Source organism: Heterodontus francisci, chromosome 6 (genome assembly GCF_036365525.1).
Source record: "Heterodontus francisci isolate sHetFra1 chromosome 6, sHetFra1.hap1, whole genome shotgun sequence".
Taxonomy (NCBI): Eukaryota; Metazoa; Chordata; class Chondrichthyes; order Heterodontiformes; family Heterodontidae; genus Heterodontus; species Heterodontus francisci.
This window is the reverse complement of record NC_090376.1, coordinates 85,614,063-85,641,451: the sequence shown is the minus strand read 5'-3', so window position 1 is coordinate 85,641,451 and position 27,389 is coordinate 85,614,063. Positions and strand designations below refer to the sequence as shown.

The window sequence follows — 27,389 nt, the reverse complement described above, 5'->3', positions numbered from 1 at the left end:
CTTGGTCCTCGTAAACACCAATGCTGCCTTTTGTTGACAGTTTAATACTGACCCTGGACTCAGATTCTATGTCAGCAAATCTTCCAGTGTTGGACTAGTTATACTAGCCAGTTCCACTGGTTGTGTGTCATGTCCTATTAAATGAAACCTGTTAAGTTTTTGTTAGGTACTAAAATGTTTACATTTCCTGGGTCAGAATTCAGTGAAAGATGCCTCCACTAGATCATTAGCTCGGCAAATGACTAGATCTGTTAAACCTGTTAAAAGGAAATATAGTTGTGCAATGTAGAAAGACAACCTATCCCTGCTAATTTCAGCTTTCCATCTTTTGAATGTTAATTTGGTACAAATTTTGAGGTGTACAGTTAACCAAAGCACTTCTTATAATCATAGTGCTCAAGATGTCAGCCTTGACTCAGCTGTAGCACAGTTGCCTGAGTCAGAACGTTGTGTGTTTAAGTCCCACACCAGAGACTTAAACACATCATCCAGACTGATACTTCAGCGCAGTACTCAGAGAGTGCTCCATTGTCAGAAGTGTTTCTTTCAAATTGACGTTAAACTAAAATATGATTTCATTTTATGCCCTCTCAGGTGGACATAAAATATGCATGGCACTATTCAAAGGAGAGTTCTCCATAGTGTCCTTGCAAATATTTATCCCTCAACCATCACTAATATAGATTATCTGGTTATTTCTGTTTGTGGAATCTTGCTATGTGCAAATTGGTTACCTACTGTAGGAAATTCAAAAAGTACTTAATTGGCTGTAAAGATCTTTGGTACATCTTGAGGTTGTGAAAGGCACTATATAAACAAAGTAATTACACTAATTCCATCACTCCTACTTTGGTTTTGTACTGTACATAGTCATGTCTCAGCTGAAATTAGGACCAATTGCAGATTGGGCGGTCAAGCTCTTGTGTCCAACGTGGATGCTAATTAAGGATAAACAGTTCAATAAATAAAGTGGGGTAGAGCTAATGCTTTGGGTGCAGTTGGTGATACGGGCACAAATTCTGTCCAAAATTGATCTTGATTTGGTAACTGTTTTTTCCTCCAGTTTCTGCTCAAACTCATTTGTATATTGCTTAATGCAAAATCTGCTATGAACCACGAATGATTTTTTACAAGCTTACTTCAATAAATATTAAGAGTGGAACTTGGTGCAGTTTGATTAATATTGCTGTAAATAGGTTACAGAAAAAAATAAGCATTATATTGAGTGTCTAGTCCACCAGCTATGAGTAATTGATTTTAAATAATTGAAAATCACTTAAAAAACTATACAGAATCACTTGCTAGTTACATTGGTTATACTGTAGTCAGTTTCTAAGTACATTTTTAAAAAAATCAAAAACTATCAAAACATGTCCTTGCACTTAATTAAAAAAAAGCAAAATTTTAAGACACTCCTCGAAAGCCTGCAAATGAGAGCAATCAGTGGAAACCCACAATGTGATTAATTTGATCTGGGGGGTGTGGTCAGTTTTTTTGGATATGTTTGGGTTCCAGCATGATGTTTATAAATTAGTGCAAAAGATCACAGAAACTCAATTTCTTCTGAAAGTAATTTGGACTTAAAATTCCTCCATCCTTTGCACTAATTTCCAGAAATTTGTGCTGAAAATAATGAGCGCAACTGAGTGGAAACTCCAGACCAGTATATATAACAAAGGATGCCACTAAAGACTAGACTCACCTCGAGGACATGCTCTGACTGCTGTTCTCGATCCAGTTTTCTTGATGTAGTCATGATCAGACCTGTAAAAAATTGAATTTGCTTTAGAACAGTGTTCATTTAGTCATCTGGCAGACAGATTACCAGTGGGCTAAACTCCTCTGATGTGGCAATGCCTAGGGATCGGGTTTAACCCACTGTGCAGTGAAAATGTGTGAGGGGGTTTGTAGAACGGACCTTCCTGCCTTACCGCCCGTTCTTACTGGAAACCGACCAGCCACCATTTTAACTGCTCACTGCAGTTAGATGGCTGAAGCGCCTGCCAAAAGCAGTCAGTAGCTTCGTTAATTAATGCAAATAGCGGTCCCATTATGTCAATGGGATCCAAATTATATTTTAACCCAGGCCTGATTCTTCAAGGCTTTTTTGCCAGGTAAAGGCAGGTCGGCAATCAGAAAGAATGAAGAGGCCCTCTGCAATAGGTGATAAACTTCCCTTTGTGGACCAGGAGGAGTAGGGATGATTCTTTGGATGCCAAAAACAAAGTCGTACCCTTGACTACCTCGGACACCATCCCCCCATCACACCTCTTCCATCTTGCGAGATCCCCTCACCTCGCAATTTAACTGCTTTTGTTGGCGTCTTCCATTGATCCCAGATTATGGCTTCTGGCCACTGAATTTCCACTCCCACCTGGCCGACAGCTGCTGCTTTCTGCCCATTTTGAATTTAGTGGAGTCGGGGTGGGTCCCAACAACAGGCCGAAAAGGCGCGAGAACCCTGCCTCGGTCATTCTGAGTTCCCCACCCTCCAGTGCAACTCAACAGCGCTCGGGCAATTAACTGCCCGATGTTGGGGATCCCAATCCCTTTTAGGACAGTGATCACACCTCCAAGAGCTTCCAGACAATCAGAGGGCCGATAGCTCAGTAGTATCAGCACCAGGAGCGGTGGCCATTGCCAGCATGACACCAGGCCTGGGACCAGGTTCAGCATTGGAGCCCCAAACCCCAGGTAAGTGAGGCGGGATCGCTGGGACAAGTCCGACAGGTCCTGGGGAGGAGGCAGGTGTGAGGGAGGATGGTCTTTGAGGGGGGGATGGATTAGTGGAGGGGCCCTCCGTGGGACACAGATTCACAGATTATTCATGGAGGTGAACAACACCCCTCGCCAAGCCCAGAGGGAGGTTGCCTTGTTTTACTGGGCAACCTTCCCTTGTGAGAAACCACCACCCCACCACCAACCCACCACCACCCCACCCCCCACACCCGGCCCCCGGCGCTGCTGGTTTAATTCCAGCATTGGCAGGAAGAGATCTTTAAGTGCTAATGACTGGTCACTTAAGGGCCTCAATTGGCCTCTGGGCTGGAAGGCTATCTTTGGCCTATTCCGCCTCCTACAATTGTGGTGTGATGGGAAGGCGAAGGGCTTTCTCCTCCCGCATTCCGTTGCAATTCCAAGGGTCTCCCCACCTTCCAGCCCACCTCCCGGGGGCTCATTAAATTCCGCCCTTTGGGTGGGCAACTGATCGACTCTACTCAGGTGAGGCCTGCGAGTTAAAATACTGCAGGCATCCAACCTGGGCCTGAGAGTACATTCTGTATTCCGCTCAGTTAAGTTAAAATCGGAAGGAGTGTTGTCCCCAGTCCATTGTCAAACACCTCCTTGTGGTCAGCTTAGAGCGGCATTGGTGGAGACAGAATAGAACAGTTACCAGCCTTAGTGGCCAAAAAATGCACATGATTCAGGGAGATAGAGAAGCGGAGTCCTGTTAAAGTGCTTTCCTGAGAAATCAACAAACAAGCACAGTACATTCAGCTATGCTTTCATTTCAAAACAGTCAGTGAGACAATATACATTACTTCGCATGTCAGAATTTCACTGCACGGATTCAGTAAAAATAAAGCATCTAATCACATCATATTTCTGTACTGAGAAGCTTTTTATGTTGTCTGATGCAAAGTAAATGAGATGCGTGGAGTTCAGTTGAATGAAAATCTCAAACAGGTTTATTAAACAGCTAACAAGTATATAGAGTGCAGAGCTAGCTATTTACAGAACTTGCCTCTTGGTGTTACAGTTACAGAGTGAGACTCTGGCTCTGAAACACATGACTGCATCCTGGTACTTAGCTCATTAGCATACTAAGATTTGAAAGATACATCAATCTTAAAGGCAATCACACAACAATTTCTATAAAAAAGAGCGGGAGCTGAGAGCCATAGCAGAGATTGTAAAAGTACGTGAGTTGAGACAACGGAGATTTAAAGAGAGCGAGAGCTTAGAGCCAGAGCGGAGTTTGAAAAAGAACGGGAGCAGAAAGCGTGGAGATGTAAAAAGAGTGGGAACAGACAGCATGGAGATATAAAAAGAGCGGGAGCTGAACGCAAGGAGATCTAAAAAACAGTGGGAGCAGAGAGCAGAGATTTAAAATGTGCGGGAGCTGAGATAGCAGCGATAAAAAAAAAGTGTGACGTCACCGGAAAGCAGTTAAATTAGAATTAGAATTAGAACATTACAGTGCAGTACAGTCCCTTCGGCCCTCGATGTTGCGCCGACCTGTGAAACCATCTGACCTACACTATTCCATTTTCATCCATATGTCTATCCAATGACCACTTAAATGCCCTTAAAGTTGGCGAGTCTACTACTGTTGCAGGCAGGGCGTTCCACTCCCCTACTACTCTCTGAGTAAAGAAACTACCTCTGACATCTGTCCTATATCTATCACCCCTCAACTTAAAGCTATGTCCCCTCGTGTTTGCCATCACCATCCGAGGAAAAAGACTCTCACTATCCACCCTATCTAACCCTCTGATTATCTTATATGTCTCTATTAAGTCACCTCTCCTCCTCCTTCTCTCCAACGAAAACAACCTCAAGTCCCTCAGCCTTTCCTCGTAAGACCTTCCCTCCATACCAGGCAACATCCTAGTAAATCTCCTCTGCACCCTTTCCAAAGCTTCCACATCCTTCCTATAATGCGGTGACCAGAACTGCACGCAATACTCCAGGTGCGGCCTCACCAGAGTTTTGTACAGCTGCAGCATGACCTCGTGGCTCCGAAACTCGTTCCCATTACTAATAAAAGCTAACACACCATATGCCTTCTTAACAGCCCTATTAACCTGGGTAGCAACTTTCAGGGATTTATGTACCTGGACACCAAGATCTCTCTGCTCATCTACACTACCAAGAATCTTCCCATTAGCCCAGTACTCTGCATTCCTGTTACTCCTTCCAAAGTGAATCACCTCACACTTTTCCGCATTAAACTCCATTTGCCATCTCTCAGCCCAGTTCCGCAGCCTATCTATGTCCCTCTGTAACCTACAACATCCTTCGGCACTATCCACAACTCCACCGACCTTCGTGTCATCCGCAAATTTACTAACCCACCCTCCTACACCCTCTTCCAGGTCATTTATAAAAATGACAAACAGCAGTGGCCCCAAAACAGATCCTTGCGGTACACCACTAGTAACTAAACTCCAGGATGAACATTTGCCATCAACCACCACCCTCTGTCTTCTTTCAGCTAGCCAATTTCTGATCCAAAGCTCTAAATCACCTTCAACCCCATACTTCCGTATTTTCTGCAATAGCCTACTGTGGGGAACCTTATCAAACGCCTTACTGAAATCCATATACACCACATCCACTGCTTTACCCTCATCCACCTGTTTGGTCACCTTCTCGAAAAACTCAATAGGTTTGTGAGGCACGACCTACCCTTCACAAATTGGTTTGTGAGTATTTCTCTTTCTCTCTTTCTAAACTAGGGCATTCTTTCAAACGAACAGCCAGGAAATCAAAAATATAAATTGGAGTAAGAATAACAGGATTTGAATTAATAATGAGTATTAGCACAGAGCAAATGTAGAAACAACAAGGAAGTTGAGAGTTTCCTGGATTGTACATTCAAGGAGGTGGTCACTCCACAGGCAGTAAGAGTTCAGTGGAGTGAGGAGGCCGCAAGTACAGGAGTCTTCAGGTTGTGTGCCACTCTCAATCTGGTACTCAGCATTGGAGACTGCTAGAACTGACACCTTGAAGGAGTGCAGTCCAGACCGTGGCTCCATTGGGCAAGGAACTGCAGAGGAGGAAACAGCAAAGAGCAGGAATGCAGTTGTTTATAGGAGATTCCATAGCGAAAGGGACAGACAAGCATTTCTGTAACCATCATTATGAGTCCCACATGGAGTCTCGCCTCCCTGGTGCCAGGGTAAAGGACATCATGGAGAGGGTGCAGAATATTCTGCAGGGGAAGGGAGTGAACCAGAAGTTGTGGTGTAAGTACGGTACCAACGACATAGAGAGGGCAGGTATTGAGGTCCTACAGTCAGACGTTCAGGAGCTAGACAGGAAGTTAAAAAGTAGGGGCTCGCAGATAGCAATCTTTGGATTACTCCAGTTCTGTGCGATAGTGAGAGCAGAAATAGGAAGATAGGGAGGATCAATGCATGGCTTGAGGCATGTTGCAGGAAGGAGGGCTTCAGATTCTTGGGGCATTAGGACCAGTTCAGGCAGGAGGTAACTATTCAAAATGGATGGGCTGTACCTCAACAGGATTGGGACCAATGTCCTCATGAGGAGGTGCATAAGTGTGGTTGGGGCGGGTTTAAAATAAATTGGCAGGGGAATGGGCACCAGCATATAGAAGTAGAAAAGAGGAATAAGATGCATGAAGTGAGAGTGTTGGATCGTACTAGAGAAAGAAATAGTACCATATAGGAGCAAACTAAGAAGGACTACGAGGAATACAAAGACAAGTTTAGAATGTATGTAAATGCACAAATTGTGGTGAATAATGTGGGTGAGTTACAAACACAAGCAGCCATGTGGGAATATGATGTACTGGCAAAAATGGAAATGTGGCTTAAAAATAGTGTGGACTGGGTGCTTAATATTCAACAATACAAAGTGTTCAGAAAAGATAGGGAAGGCGAAAAGGGAGGTGGGGAGGCAGTACTGGTCATTGTGGTATTGGAACGAGTGGATGTCCTTGAGGGGGCAAGTACAAATCCATTTGGTTAGAGTTAAGAAGTAAGAATGGTATGAAAACCTACTGGCAATATTTTGCAGGCCTGCAAACAGTGTGAGAGACAGATAGAGGAGCAAATCTGCAGGGAAATCACAGAGATGTGCAAGAAGCATAGAATGGTGATATTGGGGGACTTTAATTACCCAAATATCAATCTGGATAATGTTAGAGTAAAGGGAAAGGAGGGGGAGGAATCTCTGAATGTGTTCAGAAGAACTTTCTTGATCAGTATGTTCTCGCTCCAGCTAGGAAGGAGGCACTGCTGGTGCTGGGAATAGGTGGTCCAAGTGGACCAAGTATCTGTGGGGTAACACTTATAAGGTTTAGATTAGCAATGAAGAAGAGCAAGGAACAATCTAAAGTAGAACTTTTAAATTGGAAGACGGCTTACTTCAATGGGATGAGAGGGAATCCAGTCAGGGTAAAATGGAACCAAAGATTGACAGGAAAAACTGTAATGGAACAATGTGCAATCTTTAGGAGGAGATGTTTCAGCTACAGGCTAGGTGCATTCCAACAAGGGTGAATGGTAGGGGAAGCAAAGTCAGGGCATCTTGGATGACAAGGGAGATAGAGAATATGATTAAACAATAAAACAGGGTGTATGATGCATGTCAGGTGAATTCTTTAAGCCAGAAACAGGCCAAATACAATAAGTTAAGTGGGGAAGTGAAGAGGAAAATAAGACTGGTAAAGAGAGAATATGAGAAAAGAATGGTAATTAACGTGAAAAGGAGCACAAAAATCTTTGACCGGCCTGTAAATAATAAGCTGATAATAAGAGGTGAAATGTGCCCTGTTAGGGACACAGAGGGTGATATATGCTTAGAGAAACAGAGCAAGACTAGAATACTTTATGAGTACTTTGAATTTGTGTCTACTAAGGAAGAGGATGCTGACAAAATATTGGTAAAAGCAGAGATGGTAGAGGCAATGGGTAGGGTGAAAATTGATCAGAAGGAAGTACTGGAAAGGCTGGCTATGCTCGGAGTGTATAAGTCACCTGGTCTGGATGGGTTGCATCCCAGGTTGTCAAAGGAAGTGAATGTAGAGATAGCTCAAGGACTTGCCATAATCTTCCAATTTTCCCTAGATACAGGAGAGGTGCCAGAGGATTGGAGAGTGATAAATCTTATACTTTTATTCAAGCAAGGGTCTAAGGACATTCCTACTAACTACAGGCCGGTCAATTTAACATCAGTGTCATAGAGTCATACAGCACAGAAACAGGCCCTTCGGCCCATCGTGTCTGTGCCAGCCATCAAGCACCTACCTATTCTAATCCCATTTTCCAGCACTTGGCCCGCAACCTTGTATGCTATGGCTTTTCAAATGCTCATCTAAATACTTCTTAAATGTTGTGAGGGTTCCTGCCTCTACCACCCCTTCAGGCACTGCGTTCCAGATTCTAACCACCCTCTGGGTGAAATTTGTTTTCCTCAAATCCCCTCTAAACCTCCTGCCCCTTACTTTAAATCTATGCCCCCTGGTTATTGACCCCTCCGCTAAGGGAAAAAGTTTCTTCCTATCTAACCTATCAATGTCCCTCATAATTTTGTATACCTCAATCAGGTTCCCCCTCAGCCTTCTCTGCTCTAAGGAAAAAAACCCTAGCTTTTTCAGTCTTTCTTCATAGCTGAAACGCTCCAGCCCAGGCAACAACCTGGTGAATCTCCTCTGCACCCTCTCCAGTGCAATCACATCCTTCCCATAGTGTGGTGACCAGAACTGTACACAGTGCTCCAGTTGTGGCCTAACTAGCATTTTATATAGCTCCATCATAACCTCCCTGCTCTTATATTCTATGCCTCAGCTAATAAAGGCAAGTATCCTGTATGCCTTCCTAACCACCTTATCTACCTGTGCTGCTGCCTTCAGTGATCTATGGACTAGTACACCAAGGTCCCTCTGACCTTCTGTACTTCCTAGGGTCCTACCATCCATTGTATATTCCCTTGCCTTGTTAGTCCTCCCAAAATGCATCACCTCACACTTCTCAGGATTGAATTCCATTTGCCACTGCTCTGCCCATCTTACCAGCCCATCTATATCGTCCTGTAATCTAAGGCTTTCCTCCTCACTATTTACAACACCACCAATTTTTGTGTCAACTGCGAACTTACTGATCACACCTCCTATATTCACGTCTAAATCATTAATGTACACTACAAACAGCAAAGGTCCCAGCACCTATCCCTGCAGCACACCACTGGTCACAGGCTTCCACTCGCAGAAACAACCCTCGACCCATCACCCTCTGCCTCCTGCCACTAAGCCAATTTTGGATCCAATTTGCCAAATTGCCCTGGATCCCATGGGCTCTTACCTTCTTAATCAATCTCCCATGCGGGAGCTTATCAAAAGCCTTACTGAAGTCCACATAGACTACATCAACTGCTTTACCCTCATCTACACATCTCGTCACCGTCTCAAAAAATTCAATCAAGTTAGTTAGACAAGATCTCCCCCTGACAAAGCCATGCTGACTATCCCTGATTAATCCCTGCATCTCCAAGTGGAGATTAATCCTGTCCCTCAGAATTTTTTCCAATACTTTCCCAACCACTGATGTTAGACTCATCAGCCTGTAATTACCTGGTTTATCCTTGCTACCCTTCTTAAATAATGGTACCACATTTGCTGTCCTCCAGTCCTCTGGTACCTCTCCTGTGGCCAGAGACGATTTGAAAATTTGTGTCAGAGCCCCTGCTATCTCCTCCCTTGCCTCACATAACAGCCTGGGATACATCTCATCTGGGCCTGGGGATTTATCCACTTTTAGGCCCATTAAAACAGCTAATACTTCCTCCCTTTCAATACTAATATGTTCAAGTATATCACAATCCCCCTCCCTGATCTCTACACCTATTTCGTCCTTCTCCATAGTGAACACAGATGAAAAGTAATTATTTAAAACCTCACCCATATCCTCTGGCTCCACACACAGATTGCCACTTTGGTCCCAAATGTGCCCCACTCTTTCCCTGCTTATCCTCTTGCCCTTAATATACTTATAAAATGCCTTGGAATTTTCATTTATCTTGCCTGCCAGTGTTTTTTCATGTCCCCTCTTCGCTCTCTTAATTACTTTTTTAAGTACCCCCCTACACTTTCTATACTCCACTAGGGCTTCCGCTGTTATCTGCCATAAGCCTCCTTTTTTTTCCTGATCCAATCCGCTATTTCCCATGACATCCAGGGTTCCCTGGACTTGTTGGTCCTACCCGTCACCTTAACAGGTACATGTTGGCTCTGAACTCTCACTATTTGCTCTTTGAATGACTCCCACTGGTCTGATGTAGACTTTCCTACAAGTAGCTGCTCCCAGTTCACTTTGGCCAGATCGTGTTTTATCATATTGAAATCGGCCTTCCCCCAATTGAGCATCTTTAGTTCTGGTCCGTCTTAGTCCTTTTCCATAACTACCTTAAATCTTACAGAGCTATAGTCACTATCCCTGAAATGCTCCCCCACTGACACTTCTACCACTTGTCCAGCTTCATTCCCCAGGATTAGGCCAAGTACTGCCCCTTCTCTTGTTGGACTTTCTACATACTGGCTCAAAAAGCTCTCCTGTATGCATTTTAAGAATTCCGCCCCCTTTAAGCCTTTTGCACTAAGACTATCCCAGTTGATATTGGGGAAGTTGAAATCCCCTACTATTATTACCCTATTATTTTTACACCTCTCTGAGATTTGCCTACATAGCTGCTCCTCTATCTCTCCCTGACTGGTTGGAGGCCTGCAGTACACTCCCAGCCAAGTGATTGCCCCCTTTTTGTTTTCATGTTCTACCCATGTGGCCTCATTTGAGGAAGCTTCTAAGATATCATTACTGCAGTAATTGACTCCTTGATCAATAGTGTAATGCTACCACCCCTTTTGCCCCCTCCCCTGTCACACCTGAAGATTCTATACTTTGGAATATTGAGCTGCCAGTCCTGCCCCTCCCTCAGCCATGTCTCTTTGATCGCAATAATATCATAATCTCATATGCTAATCAATGCCAGTGCTGGGTAAGGTTTTCAAAACTATAATCAGGGAAATAGAACAGGCACTTAGAGAGGTTTGAGTTAAGGACAGCCAGCATAGATTTGTAAAAGGCAGATCGTGCTTGACTAATCTATTTGCATTTTTGATAAAGTAACAGAGAAGGTTGATGAAGGGAATACAATGGATGTTGTCTATCTGAATTTTCAAAAAGCTTTTGACAAAGTACCACATAAAATGCTGGTTTGAAAAATTGAAGCTTATGGCACAGGAGGGTCAGTGTCAGCTTGGATTAAAAAAGTGGCTTAAGGACAGAAAACAGTGAGTTGTGGTAAATGGTTGTTTTTAAGACTGGAGGATGGTAGATAGTGGTGTTCCCCAAGGGTCAATGCTAGGACCACTTTTTTGATATATAAATGTCTTGGATATTAGACTCGAGAGTAAAATTTCAAAATCTGCAAATGATACAAACTTGCAGGTGTGGCAGACAATGGGGATGATACAAATCGACTGCAACGGGACATAGATAGGCTAACAGAATGGGCGGACAAGTTGCAGATGGAATTTTATACAGAGAAGTGTCAGGTGTTGCATTTTGGCAGAATGGATATTGAAAGGTAATATAAACTTTAATGGCATCGTTTTAAAGAGAATGCAGGGACAAAGGGACTCCGGGGTTCATGTGCATAGATCATTGAAGTTAGCAGGACATATTGAGAGAGTAATTAGCAAAGCATATGGGATTGTGAGCTTCATAAATAGAGACATTGAGTCCAAAAGCAGGAAAGTTATGCTGAACCTTTATAAAGCTCTGGTTAAGCCACAACTAGCACATGGCATCCAGTTCTGGTCACCACACTTTAGGAAGGAATTGAGGGTCCTTGAGAGGATGCAGAGGAGATTTGCCAGAATGGTTCCAGGGGTGAGGGATTTGAGCTACAAGGTTAGGTTGGAGAAGCTGTTCTCCTTGAAACAAAGGAATTGAGGGGAAATTTGATAGAGGTTTACAAGATTATGACAGGTTTAGAAAAGGTAAATGAAGAAAAGCTATTCCCATTAGCTGATGGTACAAGGACTAGGGGCCACAGATTTAAGGTTTTGGGTAAGAGATGCAGGGAGATGTGAGAAAGTAAATTTTTTACACAGCGAGTGGTAATAACCTGGAATTCGCTGCCTACGAGTGTGGTGGAAGTCGAGATGATCAATGACTTCAAAAGAAAATTGGATATGCACTTGAGGGAAATAAACTTGCAAGGCTACAGGGATAGAGCGGGGAATGGGAATGACTGGATTGCTCTACGGAGAGCTGGCATTGACTCGATGGGTTGAATGGCCTTCTTCTGTGCTGTAATGACTCTCTGACACTACAATGCAGGAGCTTTCATATGACTAGCACAGCCAATTGTGGAACTGAAAGCATTGTACTCCACTATAGTGGAGATTTGGGAGGAGATATGAAGTTTGCACGAGCAGTTTTAATACCTTCACATGCTCCAGTTGCTTAATGACTATTTAATTGTTGATTAGTACTTTCTCTATAAAATTAGATAAATTCCCCTTATCACATTACTTTGGAATATTTTTAGCAGATTCAATATTTAAAAAAAATAATTTTAAAAGCTTCACCATGGACCTTTTTGTGTTGGAATCATTGGTAGAAGTGCATCCAAGGAATCGCTTTTCATTTTCTTTAATGCGCATTGGACAAGCAAATTGATTTATCAAAAAATCAATAGCACACAAATTCATCTCGACAGCAATGAATCCAAGATAATTAAAATGTGCTGACATGTTTTTTATAAATTGACTGGCATGGAAGCTGTACCAAACGTTAACGAAACTAATAGGTGGTAGGGGAATTGAGGGAAGGTGGGGATGTGAGAGGGTAATGGGATTAATGTAGGATTAGTATAACTGGGTGATTGATGGTCGGCACAGACTCGGTGGGCTGAAGGGCCTGTTTCAGTGCTGTATCTCTAAACAATAAACAATAATGTTCTACTGAAAAATGCACAACCACAACTACACTCACAGTTAACTTCCAAGAATTGACCTCAAAATTGCAGTTGGAATTATGCTGAAAATTCTAATAACAGATCCTGAACGCAATAAGGCAAACCTTATGATCAGTGACTGAGGCTGGAACCGAAAAGTTTAGGGTGAGCCTGCCTCCGCCAGGCCTGGGGAGCCATGCTGGGATTTTTCACTCCCCAGTCCCTTAATTGGCCTTGGGCAGGACTGCCACCTCCTTGAGGCAAGAGGTTCCAGCCAATGGAGCTGTCGACCAATCAGCGGGCTGGCAGCTCTTAGTCCCAGCAGTGACACTGGGAGTGGTGGCCACTGCTGGTACTACATCCAGCCATTGGAAGCAAGAAGAAAGATGCGCCTGGAACCAAGGTCAGTTTTTGGGGCCTCGTCGGGGACTATCAACCGGGCCAAGGTGAGGCAAGAAGCGGTCAGTTGGGGGAGGTGGGTGGGTGTTGTGCGTTGCGCGCAAATAGGGCTTCGGGGGCTGCCCTCCATGGGGCATTGGGTGCCCAATCAGTAGCACCCCCCCCACCCCACCCCCACCCGCAAGAAGGCCACAAGGTTTTACCTGGCAGTGTTCTTGGGTCCTTTGCTGTCTGGCCACCCTGGGTAAAATACCCACCGCCGCCCCGCATAAAATTGCAGCAGGTGTAAGAATGCCCCCACCTCCCACCCAATTTTACAGCCCCTGCCCCCCTCCATCTCACCACCAGCCCACTCGTTGGGGGCCGTAAAATTCCGGCCCGAGTGTTTTAATCTATTTTACAATGATAAATTACTGGCAAACTTAATTTGTTCGAGTAAGGAGTTGCAGCTGAAGTGGTGCTGTTAATTAAATGCATATAGGAATTCCACTGACATTTCTGACACTAAATCCAGCCACAATACAAGCGATTATAACTATTAAGTACATAACTGCTCTATGAAGCAGTGAAGGCAGACAAAACACACTTCAAAGAGGCATCTGTCAAAGATTAGCACTAGGAATGTTGAACATTTCCACATGGAATTCAAGATCCTGCCTCCAGAGTTATGACAAATGATATTTTGTTAACATAGTGACATTCTGAGAGTTGGCAGACTGCTGATGGTGCTTACTATTTGTTATATAATTTCATGGCTAATTTCTTAAAAGATCATTGGATCTGGTAAAATAAGTTGATTGCATGCTCCTTGATGTTATAGAATTTTAGCCACAAGAGAATGTTTATTATTAGAAAACACTAATTAATTCAAGAATTAGCAAGAAGAGCCACACTTGCCTTTACTTTCAACCAAATGTCATTGTGAGGGTTTCACTATTTTATAGCTGTACACTTTGGCTTAACTTACTACTGTAATTGGAAAGTCTGAAAAGATTTGTTACTGAGGTGTTATCCTTTGAAGTCATACTTGCCTTTGCAGGATTTAAATTGGCTAGAAAATTACAATATTCCATATTTCAGGTGAAAGTATAGTAAACTGATAGAGAAACAAAATTTTGGATGACTATCAGTGTATCCTCAATCTACCTTTTTTCTGGTAAAGGCTGGCTCGGGTCTGCAAATGAAACCCGACCCAAGCCCGACAGAACCACATCCGACCCAAGCCCGACCCGGCCCGAGTCCTTTCATTTTTTCCCACGTCTGACCTGACCATCAGTTAACTTAGCTTCCGTTTTTCACTTTGTTTCTTATCTGCACAAGCTTTAAAAAACCGTAACTAAACAACCTTTCAAGTCCAAAACGTACATTAACATTGGAGCCATCTACCGGAGGTGGTGATAGAGTGTGTCCGACCTGGCCCGATCCGACCCGAGCCCGACTGCCAGACCCGGAAGAGCGACCTGACCCGAGCCAAACCAGACACATGTTGTCGGGTCCCATCAGGTTCGGGATTGGGTAGCCATGCTCTACTACCTGGCCATTATCCCAGGTTTCTGTCCCTGTTGCATAAGCCCATGGTCACCTTAGTACTTCCCACAGCATGCTTTGCAGCTCTCAAATAGCAACTACAACTGTCTCATTCTCCTCTCACAGTGACCTTTCAATTCTTCCACCAGCCCTTCTAACAGATTGGCAATCAGGACCTCGCTCTGTACCATCCTCAAGAATGTTTGCTCCCTCGCAAACAAGACTCTTTGATATCCACGATGACTGAATCTATTAACAGCTGAGCTGACTGAAACCTGGCTTGTGGTCATTGACTCCCTCTCCCTCACCAAAGCCTCCCTCCTTGGTTACACATTATGTCACTTGCCCAACCAAATTGTTGTGATGCCACTTTAATTTCTCATTCTATCCCTCTGAAACATTCACTTCCTATGAACATCTCACTTTCTTTCATCCCTCCCACCTCTCACATGAAATCCTTGTTGAGCAACACCCACCCCAGCCCTAGTTCTCACTGAGACTCCTCTGCTCGATGGTGCACCAAGTGATGCATTCTCAGCAATTTCAACCTTTACCTACACTACTTTACACTCTCTCATCTGATTTCTCTGCCCTTCTACTGTCACCTAGACTCACTCTTCATGTAAGTTCACAAATGTCCTTTAGGGAAGGAAATCTGCTGTGCTTATCCGGTCTGGACTATATGTGATTCCAGTCCCACAGCAATATGGTTGTCTCTTAACTGTTCTCTAAAATGGCCTAGCAAGCCACTCAGTTGTACCAAACTGTTACAGAAAAGTCGAATAAGAATGAAACCAGATAGACCACCCAGCATCGACCGAGGCACCGGAAATGACAATGCCACACCTGTCCTGTCAACCCTGCAAAGTCTTCCTCATGAACATCTAGGGACTTGTGCCAAAATTGGGAGAGCTGTCGCACAGACTAGTCAAGCCTGACATAGTCATACTCACCAAATCACACTGTACAGCGCATGTCCCACACTCCTCCCTGGGTATGTCCTGTCTCATCAGCAGGACAGACCTACCAAAGGTGGCAGCACAGTGGTGTACAGTCGGAACAGAGTTACCCTTGTTGTCCTCAACATTGACTCTGGACCTCATGAAGTCTCATGGCATCAGGTCAAACATGGGCAAGAAAACCTCCTGCTGATTACCACCTACCGCCCTCCCTCAGCTGATGAATCAGTACTCCTCCATGTTGAACATCACTTGGAAGAAGCACTGCAGGTAGCAAGGGCACATAATGTACTCTGCATGGGGGACTTCAATGCTCATCACCAAGAGTGGCTTGGTAGCACCACTACTGACCGAGCTGACCGAGTGCTGAAAAACAAAGCTGCCAGATTGGCAGGTGGTGAGGGAACCAACAAGAGGTAAAAACCTGCTTGACCTCATCCCCACGAATCTATCTGTTGCAGTTGCAGCTGCATCTGTCCATGACAGTATTGGTAAGAATGACCACCAAACAGTCCTTGTGAAAACAAAGACCTGACTTCACACTGAGGATACCGTCCATTGTGTTGTGTGACACTACTAAATGGGATCAATTCAGAACAGATTTAGTGGCTCAAAACTGGGCAGCAATGAGGCACTGTGGACCATCAGTAGCAGCAAAATGCTATTCAACCACAATTTGGAACCTCATGTCCCTGCATATCCCTCACTCTACCATTACCATCAAGCCAGGGATCAACCCTAGTTCAATGAGGAGTGCAGGAGCAGCACCAAGCATACCTGAAAATGAGGTGCCAACCTGGTGAAGCTATAATACAGGAGAACACGTATGCGAAACAGCAGAAGCAGCATGTGATGGACAGAACTAAGTGATCCCTCAACCAATGGATCAGATCAAAGCTCTGCAGTTCTGCCACATCCAGTCATGAATGCTGATGAACAATTAATCAACTAAATAGAGGAGACTCCACAAACAATCCCAACCTCAATGATGGGGGAGCCCAGCACATCAGTACAAGAGAAGGCTGAAAAATTCACAACAATCTTCAGCCAGAAGTGCCAAGTGGATGATCCATCCCTGCCTCTTCCTGACATCTGCAACATCACAGATGTCAGTCTTCAGCCAATTTAATTCACTCCACGTGATACCAAAAAAATGGCTGAAGGTGTTACGTATAGCAAAGGCTATGGGCCCTGACAACATCCAGCAGTAGTACTGAAGAACCGTGCTCCAGAACTAGCCGCACCCCAAGCCAGGTTGTTCCAGTACAGCTAGAACACGGTCATCTATGCGACAATGTAGAAAATTGCCCAGATATGTCCTGTCCATAAAAAGCAGGACAAATCCAGCCCGGCCAATTACCGCCACATCAGTCTACTCTCGATCATCAGCAAAGTGATGGAAGGTGTTGTCGATAGTGCTATCAAGCGACACTTGCTTAGCAATAACCTGCTCACCGATGCTCAGTTTGGGTTCCGCCAGGGCCACTCAGCTCCTGACCTCATTACAGCCCTGGTCTGAACGTGGACAAAAGAGCTAAATTCTAGAGGTGAGGTGAGAATGACTGCCCTTGACATCGAGGCAGCATTTGACCGAGTGTGGCATCAAGGAGCCCTAGCAAAACTGGAGTCAATGGGAATTAAGGGGAAAACTCTCCGATGGTTGGAGTCATACCTAGCACAAAGGAAGATGGTTGTGGTTGTTGGAGGCCAAACATCTAAGCCCCAGGACATCACTGCACGAGTTCCTCAGGGTAGTATCCTAGGCCCAACCATCTTCAGCTGTTTCACCAATGACCTTCCCTCCATCATAAGGTCAGAAGTGGGGATGTTTGCCGATGACTGCAGTGTTCAGTACCATTCATGAGTCCTCAGATACTGAAGCAGTCCATGTTCACCCGCAGCAAGACCTGGACAATATTCCTCAACCAGCGCAAAGTGGCAGCAATGCATACCATATATAAGCTGCACTGCAACAACTCGCCAAGCCTCCTTCGACAGCATCTTCCAAACCTGTGACCTCTACCACTGACAAGAACAAGGGCAGTAGACACATGGGATTACCACCACCTGGAGGTTCCCCTGCAAGTCACACACCATCCTGACTTGGACCTATATCGCCGTTCCTTCACTGCCACTGGGTGAAAAAACTGGAACTCCCATCCTAGCAGCACTTGGTGTGCACTTAAGCCACATGGACTGCAGTGCTCGAAGAAGTCGGCTCGCCAACACCTTCTCAAGTGCAACTAGGGATTGGCAACAAATGCTGGCCTTGCCAGCGATGCTCACATCTCATGAAAGAATAAAAAAAGTTCTTCCACCCACTTCCATAGCAACTGTCAAGGGCTCCTCACTTCACAGATACCAATTACTGACAAAGCTATTTTAGATCACCTCCTTGTCTCCTTTACCATTCATGTCCCTGTATTGTCCCTATGCCTGGGAAAATTTTGAACCCAGCTTGTCATAATCCATTTCAAAACTACCCTCTTCTCTGGTCAGGAACCTTTGCTGTTACTGATGTTGTCAATTGCTTTTTTGTCTCTATCTTAAGGACCCCTAACACCTCCGTCCTCTCCAACTACAACTCCATTTAAACCCCCCTTTTCTAAGATCCTTGAGTATTTTGTCACCACCCATCTCCACGCCCATCTTTTCCAAAACTCCTTAAAATGTCTTCAGTCCAGCTCCTGTCCTCTGCACAGCACCAATAGACCCAAGTCAAAGATACAAATGTAATTGTTTGTGAATGACTGTAGTGGGTTTACCCTCCTTTTTCTCCTCAACCACTCCTTAGCATTCAATGTGGTCAACTATTCTTCTCATTGTTCAGCACAGTGGGATTATTCTTGCACAGCTCCACTCTTACCTGTCCAAATACAGCCAGTGATTTTCCTACAGTGGCTTTTCTTTCAATCTCTGCACTCAAACCTCTCAAATTCTCCTAAGGTGCACTTCTCTTCATTGACGTGCTACTCCTCAGTAACATCATTCATAGGTATGGGATAACCTTTATACAAATGGCTGTGACATTCAGCTCTACCTCTCTACCACCTCCCTCAGCCTCACTACTGCCTTTGTGCTATCAGACCACCTGGCTAGACATTGTGGAATGTGTCAAAATTTCCGGAAAGAGATCAGGAAGATGGTCTTTCCCTGAAACACCCATCCCAGTCTACTTGATCAGGCTGAAGTAGGCTGTACACAGCCTTGATACAGAGGTGAGATTCAAACCCTATATCTTATCCATTACCAAGGTTACTTATTTTATCTCCACAATGTTGCTCATCACTGCCTCTACTTCCAGCCACCAATAAACCTATTGTTCATACTTTTGTCACCTACAAATTCAACTTCATCACTGTTCTTTTTCCTAGACCCCCACACTCTAACCTTCATACACCGTAACTTGTTAAAAATCCAGCTGTTTATATTATCTCCAAGATTAAGTCCCAGTCACTAATTACCCCTATCATCACAACCTTACAATGCCTCTCTGTTCATCCTTCACAATAAATCTCTCCATCGCCTCATCCCACCCCATCTTGGCAGCTTCCTACAGCCTTACGTCCCCTCTTGCGCCCTGCGGTCCTTTCCCTCTGGTCATTTGTGCAACCCTCTTCCTTTGCCAAAATCATCTTCACATTGTATTCCTGACACCCAGCCGAATCTATACATGTAAAGATCTGTGTGGGTATTAATAACATCAATACTAGAAAATCTACGTTCATGCTTCAAACAGTGCAATATTATATTTTATGTAAAATAGTAGCTAGGCTGGCTTTCTGTTGTTATGTATAGTTTCAAAGTTACAAAATATATATTTAAGGCTGAGATACACAGATTCTTGGTCTCACAGGGAATCCAGGGATTTGGGGTGTGGGCAGGAAAGTGGAGTTGAAACAAAGATGAGCCATGAACATACTAAATGGCAGAGCAGGCTCGACGTGATGCATGGTCTACTCCTGCTCCTATTTCATTTGTTATTATAGTAATTACTCGACTTAGAATCACGGTCTAAATCACGGTCTCTTCAGACTACTAGAAAAGATTGGATGTCCACCAAAGCTACTAAGTATCATCACCTCATTCCATGACAATATGAAAGGCACAATTCAACATGGTGGCTCCTCATCAGAGCCCTTTCCTATCCTGAGTGGTGTGAAACAGGGCTGTGTTCTCGCACCCACACTTTTTGGGATTTTCTTCTCCCTGCTGCTTTCACATGCGTTCAAATCCTCTGAAGAAGGAATTTTCCTCCACACAAGATCAGGGGGTAGGTTGTTCAACCTTGCCCGTTTAAGAGCAAAGTTCAAAGTACGGAAAGTCCTCATCAGGGAACTCCTCTTTGCTGACGATGCTGCTTTAACATCTCACACTGAAGAGTGCCTGCAGAGTCTCATCGACAGGTTTGCGGCTGCCTGCAATGAATTTGACCTAACCATCAGCCTCAAGAAAACGAACATCATGGGGCAGGACGTCAGAAATGCTCCATCCATCAATATTGGCGACCACGCTCTGGAAGTGGTTCAAGAGTTCACCTACCTAGGCTCAACTATCACCAGTAACCTGTCTCTAGATCCAGAAATCAACAAGTGCATGGGTAAGGCTTCCACTGCTATGTCCAGACTGGCCAAGAGAGTGTGGGAAAATGGCGCACTGACACGGAACACAAAAGTCCGAGTGTATCAGGCCTGTGTCCTCAGTACCTTGCTCTATGGCAGCGAGGCCTGGACAACGTATGCCAGCCAAGAGCGACATCTCAATTCATTCCATCTTCGCTGCCTCCGGAGAATACTTGGCATCAGGTGGCAGGACTATATCTCCAACACAGAAGTCCTTGAAGCGGCCAACACCCCCAGCTTATGCACACTACTGAGTCAGCGGCGCTTGAGATGGCTTGGCCATGTGAGCCGCATGGAAGATGGCAGGATCCCCAAAGACACATTGTACAGCGAGCTCGCCACTGGTATCAGACCCACCGGCCGTCCATGTCTCCGCTATAAAGTCGTCTGCAAACGCGACATGAAATCGTGTGACATTGATCACAAGTCGTGGGAGTCAGTTGCCAGCATTCACCAGAGCTGGCGGGCAGCCATAAAGACAGGGCTAAATTGTGGCGAGTCGAAGAGACTTAGTAGTTGGCAGGAAAAAAGACAGAGGCACAAGGGGAGAGCCAACTGTGCAACAGCCCCGACAAACAAATTTCTCTGCAGCACCTGTGGAAGAGCCTGTCACTCCAGAATTGGCCTTTATAGCCACTCCAGGCGCTGCTTCACAAACCACTGACCACCTCCAGGCGCGTATCCATTGTCTCTCGAGATAAGGAGGCCCAAAAAAAAGAAAGAAGAAAAGAAAGAACTCGACTTAGAAAACAGTTCTACTGTGATAAGGGTTTTAAAATTTTAAACCAATTGTTATTTATTGGATGGACAATGTTATTATTTTATACATGTTCACAATATGTCCAAAGGTTTTAGAGACCTAGATGTGATCTTACAGGTATTAGAAATTGTTACACAAAAAAACTGTACCAGCAAAACCGTTTAGCAAGCCTCCAGGAACATACTGGCCCTGAATTTGCAGTCAGCGCTGAAGGAACAGTGCTCACTGTTCACCTCACTGATAGCTGCCCACAAATATTTTACCAGCTTTTGAGTGGAGACTTCCTTTAATCTGGCATCTGATCAAGCATGGTGCGCTCTACAGGGGATCTGTAGCATCTGTGAACAGAGCAAGAAAAAGCAAGGCTCTTCAACCAATCAAATTGAAGAATCCTCACTGAGAAATGCAGAGTGGAATCTTGTGGTGATAGATTTTTTTTAGCAGTCAGGACCATTTCTGGGTTTTGACCCCCACACAGGTCCACAGTGCACCTCCAACACAGTCTTGTGGGAGGTGGACTCCTAGTTGGGGACAACTGGCAGCCCCACTGGGAGAGGTGGGCACTACTTAGGCAGAAAGGAGAGCGCGAAGGCACCTCAAAATGGAGGCATTTTTGGAGCAGTCAACACAATCCCAATAATAAAGAGGCCTGAAGCTGGCAGGGCCATCAGAATGGATGGGAAAGCCCTCTGGGGGATTCGTTTTGGCCGCAGCTGTGGCCTTTCACCCCCGTCGCCCTTTCATTGGGGCATAGGGCCTTTGGCTCCCATGGACCTCTAGTGTGCCGCTAGTGTGCCTCCATGGAGCTACTGCACTCTGCATTTAGCTGGATGTCTGCTCCAATGCCAGGAAGATCCCGGTTGAGTCCTCCCGTTCCCCCTCATTAAACCCTTAATCGCTCAGTATTGGCTACCTGCCATTACTGAGCGGGTAGCCGCCACCAATGTTCACCTGCCTCCATGGGACTGGGAAGATTCTGCCCATCGAGTCTAAATCAGAAAGTATAAAGCAGGAAATATAAATTAGATTTAAATCATGTATAGAAATCAAAACAAAGATTAGAAAATACAGATGGGATTAACAGTGACAGAGAGATAAAAGGGACAGATGAAAAATATACTTTTAAAATCTCCAAACTAATTATTTTCTGATGGAATGCGACTCCACATTTATAAAATTATTTTTTACGGGCCAGAGAGGCTTTTTAACAGGAATTATCACTTATCCCACCCTTAAAAACTTACTCCTAAATGCACCAGTTCTAACTTTTTCTTCTGTCTTTAGTTCGGAACTAGTGGACAATTACAATATTTTCACACCATTGTAGTCATTTCAGTGCTGCAACAGTGCAACCTGTGGAGGAGCAAGATATCTCCAACAGCAACTTCGGGATTTCCATGTTTAACTGCATGGATGAATGCCAGAAGCTGCTGTCCAACTATGAGTGCTGTTAACTTCACCATTATTCTTATCACAAAATCTGGCCCATTGGCATGGATTTTGCGGTCAGTGGAGAATGATCGGTGCAAGCTGCTCATTACACTTGCGCACAGATTTTACTTTCTGTGGACTTTTTCACTGTGACTTGCAGTTAGTAGAGAGCTGAAATACTCTCTAGTGGGTATCTGGACCTGTGTGAACAGTGCGTCTTCCTAATTCAATCACCCAAGCCCCGATCTTCACTGGGGTGGGGAGGAGGAGATCTGGTGGGAAGAACCACAGCACAATGTGTATTTTTTTTAAAAACAGGTTCACAGCTTGGAAGCAATCTTGTTGGCAGGCTTGGCTCCCTATTGGGTGGGGAACACTCCAGAAGAGAACAGAGACTAGCAGCATATAGGTATTTTGCTGTTTGGGATAGAGATCGTGGGATGAGAGGAGTGGGGTGACGATAGGGGGTGGGGCTGGGTAAAGCATGGCTTGGATGCTAGGGATGATCATGGGGCTTCAGAGAGAGATTGGGGGCAGAGATTGGGAGTCAGTGTGTGGTGTGGGTGGGGGAGGTGTCCGATTGAGTAAAGTGGGAAACAGGTTTCCTTTGGGGGCGTGGGTGGGGAAGCACTTCTGCTTCTCTTGGCCCACAAGCAGTACTTGAAAGCACTTACCTGTTCCACGCTGCGGTCCTCACCTACTTTTTGCTGTCGGGTTTACTGAGGCCCAAAAAACCCAACTGTCAAGTATTAAAGCTGGAAGAGAGATAAGATCTGAGGTGCACAGCCTCATTAAAATATTTAAATGAGGGATCCACCTACTTTGTCCCTTTTCCATTAAAATTGGAAGTGGATGGGTTGGAGGTGGGTTGGATTCATGTTTGAACATTTTTACATTTTAACATTCCGCAACCCAAACCCACCCTATTTTTGGGGATAAAATCCACCCCCTCCCCCCATTGAGTCTAAACCAGGAAGTGTAAGTGGAATATTTAATTCAGTATACGGAAGATGAAATAAAGAGAAGGAAAGAAGGATGGGACTAAGAGAGATAAAAGATAAAACATTTAATTGTTAAAGTCTCCGCACTTGTAAATTTCCAATGCTAGAGAGGTCGCTTGACAGCAAGTAAGAATTACCATACCATTAAACATTAACATACACCTTTCTTGTATTTGAAACGCTCGGCAAGATACTGTTTGAAATGTCGAGAGGGGGAGGGCACCTCTGACAACAATGTCTGGATTTCGACATTCAACTGTGCACATCCAAATGCTGGAAGTTGCTGCCCAATTTATCGCTCAATAATGTTGAGTGTTGATAGCCTCATCATTATTTCGATCAAAAGTTCGACACCATTTTGTATTGTAATGAATACTATTGCTGAAGACAAATTAACATCTCTAATTTACTGTGGGTGTGCCTACTTCACATGGACTGCAGTGGTTCAAGAAGGCTGCTCACCACTACCTTCTCAAGGGCAATTTGGGATGGGCAATAAATGCTGGCCTTGCCAGCTCATATTCCATGAACAAATAAAAAAAAAAGTTTTAGTTGGGAAAGTCAACCATCCGAAGCAATGGTTGAGTTAGATTCCAAACAGTAGTTACTGTTCCAAATAAATGATTTTTACCATTTCTACAGTTTTATTTTCTATTTACGTTTACTTCTTCGATTACCACGTAGAGTAATAGGGAGTGAGTTCTGTTGCATTGCTATGAAGGACTGAGTTTAAAAAAAGCATTACTGGGTGTTACGACCAGGGGACAAAGGGGTCTAGGGGTCCCTCTCAGCCTTCAACTGGTCTTACCGTAACAGGGTTTAATTTTAAACACACGTTTTTAGCTCCCCCTTGGTGAATCTTTGTTCACTGCTTTCCAATTATAAGGCAAAGAAACCAGCACACCAGGTTTTCTTAGGTTTAAAGAAGAAATGTTGAAATTTATTAAACTTAAACTTTAATTCGGTTAATGCCTATGGATACAGGACGCGTCTACGCTAGCATGCATACGCAATACACACATGCAGATAGAGACAGAAAAGAGCAGAAGAAAAATAAAGTGGAAAAGTTTGAGGCAATCTCCGAAGAGAGTTTTTGTTATGGTTCTTTGAGCTTACTGGAGAGTCCTTGACTGTAGGTACATCTTGCTCTTCGTTGGGGCCCTGTATTCTTCTTAAACCTTGTTCGCTGTAGGAGACCTTTCTCTCTTGGGGTTCATGTGTCTTCAATGGATTTGAAGTTCCATGAGAAAGAGCTGGGAGCAGACAGGAGAGGCTGTGGCAAGCCAGCCAGGAGAGGCCGTTTTAGTCGAGGCGCAAACAGACACTCTGAGTTCAAACTGTTTGTACAATTCAGAAAAACCAGGTTGCCAAGCAGGTTAGTCATAGAAACATAGAAAATAGGAGCAGGAGTAGGCCATTTGGCCCTTCGAGCCTGCTCCGCCATTCATTAAGACCATGGCTGATCATGTGAATCAGTAGCCTGTTCCGGCTTTCGCCCCATACCCTTTGATCCCTTTAGACCCAACAGCTATATCTAACTCCTTTTTGAAAACATTCAATGTTTTGGCTTCAACTGCCTTCTGTGGTAGCGAATTCCACAGGCTCACCACTCTCTGAGATCCCCCCTCACTCTTCTGAACTCCAGCGAATATAATCCTAACCGACTCAATCTCTCCTCATACATCGTCCAGACATCCCAGGAATCAGTCTGGTAAACCTTTGCTGCACTCCCTCTATAGCAAGAACATCCTTCCTCAGATAAGGAGACCAAAACTGCACACAATATTCCAGGTGTGGCCTCACCAAGGCCCTGTATAATTGCAGCAAGACATCCCTGCTTCTGTGTTCGAATTCTCTTGCTATGAAGGCCAACATACCATTTGCCTTTTTTACCGCCTGTGGCATCTGCATGCTTACCTTCAGCGACTGGTGTACGAGAACACCCAGGTCTCACTACATATTCCCCTCTCTCAGTTTATAGCCACTCAGATAATAACCTGCCTTCCTGTTTTTGCCACCTAAGTGGATACCCACACATTTATCCACATTATACTGCATCTGCCATGCATTAGCCCACTGTGTCATCTGCAAATTTGGAGATATTACATTTAGTTCCCTCATCTAAATCATTAATATATATTGTGAATAGTTGGGGTCCTAGCACCGATCCGTGCGGTACCCCACTGGTCACTGCCTGCCATTCGGAAAAAGACCCATTTATCCCTACTCTTTGTTTCCTGTCCACTAACCAATTTTCTATCCATCGCAATACACTACCCCCAATCCCATGCGCTTTAATTTTACACGCTAATCTTTTATGTGGGACTTTGTCGAATGCCTTCTGAAAGTCCAAATAAACCACATCCACTGGCTCCCCCTCATCAACTCTACTCGTTATATCCACGAAGAATTCTCGTAGATTTGTCAAGCATGATTTCCCTTTCATAAATCCATGCTGACTCTGTCCGATTCTACCAATATTGTCTCAGCGCTCTGCTATAAAATCTTTGATAATGGGCTCTAGAATTTTCCCCACTACCGACGTCAGGCTGACTGGTCTATAATTCCCTGCTTTCTCTCTATCTCCCTTTTTAAATAGTGGGGTTACATTAGCTACCCTTCAATCTGTAGGAACTGTTCCAGAGTCTATAGAATCTTTGAAGATGACCAGCACTGCATCCACTATTTCTAGGGCCACTTCCTTAAGTACTCTGGGATGCATACCATCAGGCCCTGGGGATTTATCGGCCTTCAATCCCATCAATTTCCCCAACACCACTTCTCTACTAATACTGATTTATTTCAGTTCCTCTCTCTCACTAAGCCCTGTGTTCCCCAACATTTCTGGTATGATATTTGTGTTCTCCTTTGTGAAGACAGAATCAAAATGGTCAGCCATTTCTTTATTCCCCATAATAAATTCCCCTGTTTCTGACTGTAAGGCACCTACATTTGTCTTCACCAATCTTTTGCTCTTCACATAGCTATAGAAACATTTACAGTCAGTTTTTATGTTCCCCGCAAGCTTGCTCTCGTACTCTATTTTCCCCTTCTTAATCAATCCCTTGGTCCTCCGTTACTGAATTCTAAACTGCTCCCAATCCTCAGGTCTGTTGTTTTTCCTGGCAAATTTATATGCCTCTTCATTGGATCTAATGCTATCTCTAATTTCTCTTGTAAGCCATGGTTTGGCTACCTTTCCTGTTTTACTTCTGCGCCAGACGGGGATAAACAATTGTTGCAGTTCATCCATGCGCCCTTTAAATGTGCGCCATTGCCTATCCACTGTCGTCCCTTTAAGTAAGGTCCCAATCCATCATGTGACTAGCTGGTCTGACCATATGTTTGTGTCCTCTGGTCTTAGCTGACCCTGGAATGTCTCTTCTTACACACAATACCTGGTGCTCAAAATCCATTGTGGTTTAAACTGGAGCAGGGAATTGCCCCTTTATTCTTCCACACACTTGCTGTTGGTATGCAAAAATGTTTTTCCAGCCAAGGGCCTGGTGATATTTTAAACAAGTTCTTTCTTCACTTCAGCAACAGTTTTCAAATCAATGTTCATATGACAAAATTAATATGCCTCATTCTGAGGAGGTGGGGGTCTAGCATGACATGGGTGACAGACGGAATAATGCTATCGGAGAGAAGAAGAATGCTGTCATTTGGCTCTTAACAATCCTACATATACTGCATTACTCTGACAGAGGTAAAATCAGAAGGTGAGTTGCTGATGGTTAGACCTATTCCCCTTCTTATGGACAGATTAAAATGCAATGCCAAAAGAACGAGAGCAGATCACATGCCCTGTGTCACTGTACAGGAAGTCAGCAAAGGAAGGAAAATAAATTTAGAAAAACTGGGATTAGAAAATAAATCTTGTGAATTAAATTCATATCGTAAAGTGTCATAATTCTGAAAGTAAATAAGCATTCCTAGCTTGCACCAGCCAGGATGCAATGGACTGGTGTCTGTTGTTTCA

The 27,389-nt window shown here is 44.3% G+C and overlaps 1 protein-coding gene across 5 annotated transcripts in view; it reads right to left on the bottom strand.

Moving 5' to 3' along the window:
* Positions 1–27,389, bottom strand: part of fat3a (FAT atypical cadherin 3a) — an 874,448-nt gene that overhangs the window by 308,890 nt on the left and 538,169 nt on the right. For all 5 annotated transcript variants that reach the window (XM_068033985.1, XM_068033988.1, XM_068033989.1 and 2 more), the window contains one exon: positions 1,703–1,764. In XM_068033985.1, coding sequence (XP_067890086.1) covers positions 1,703–1,764 — 62 coding nt within the window. The remainder of the gene's footprint in view (positions 1–1,702; positions 1,765–27,389) is intronic.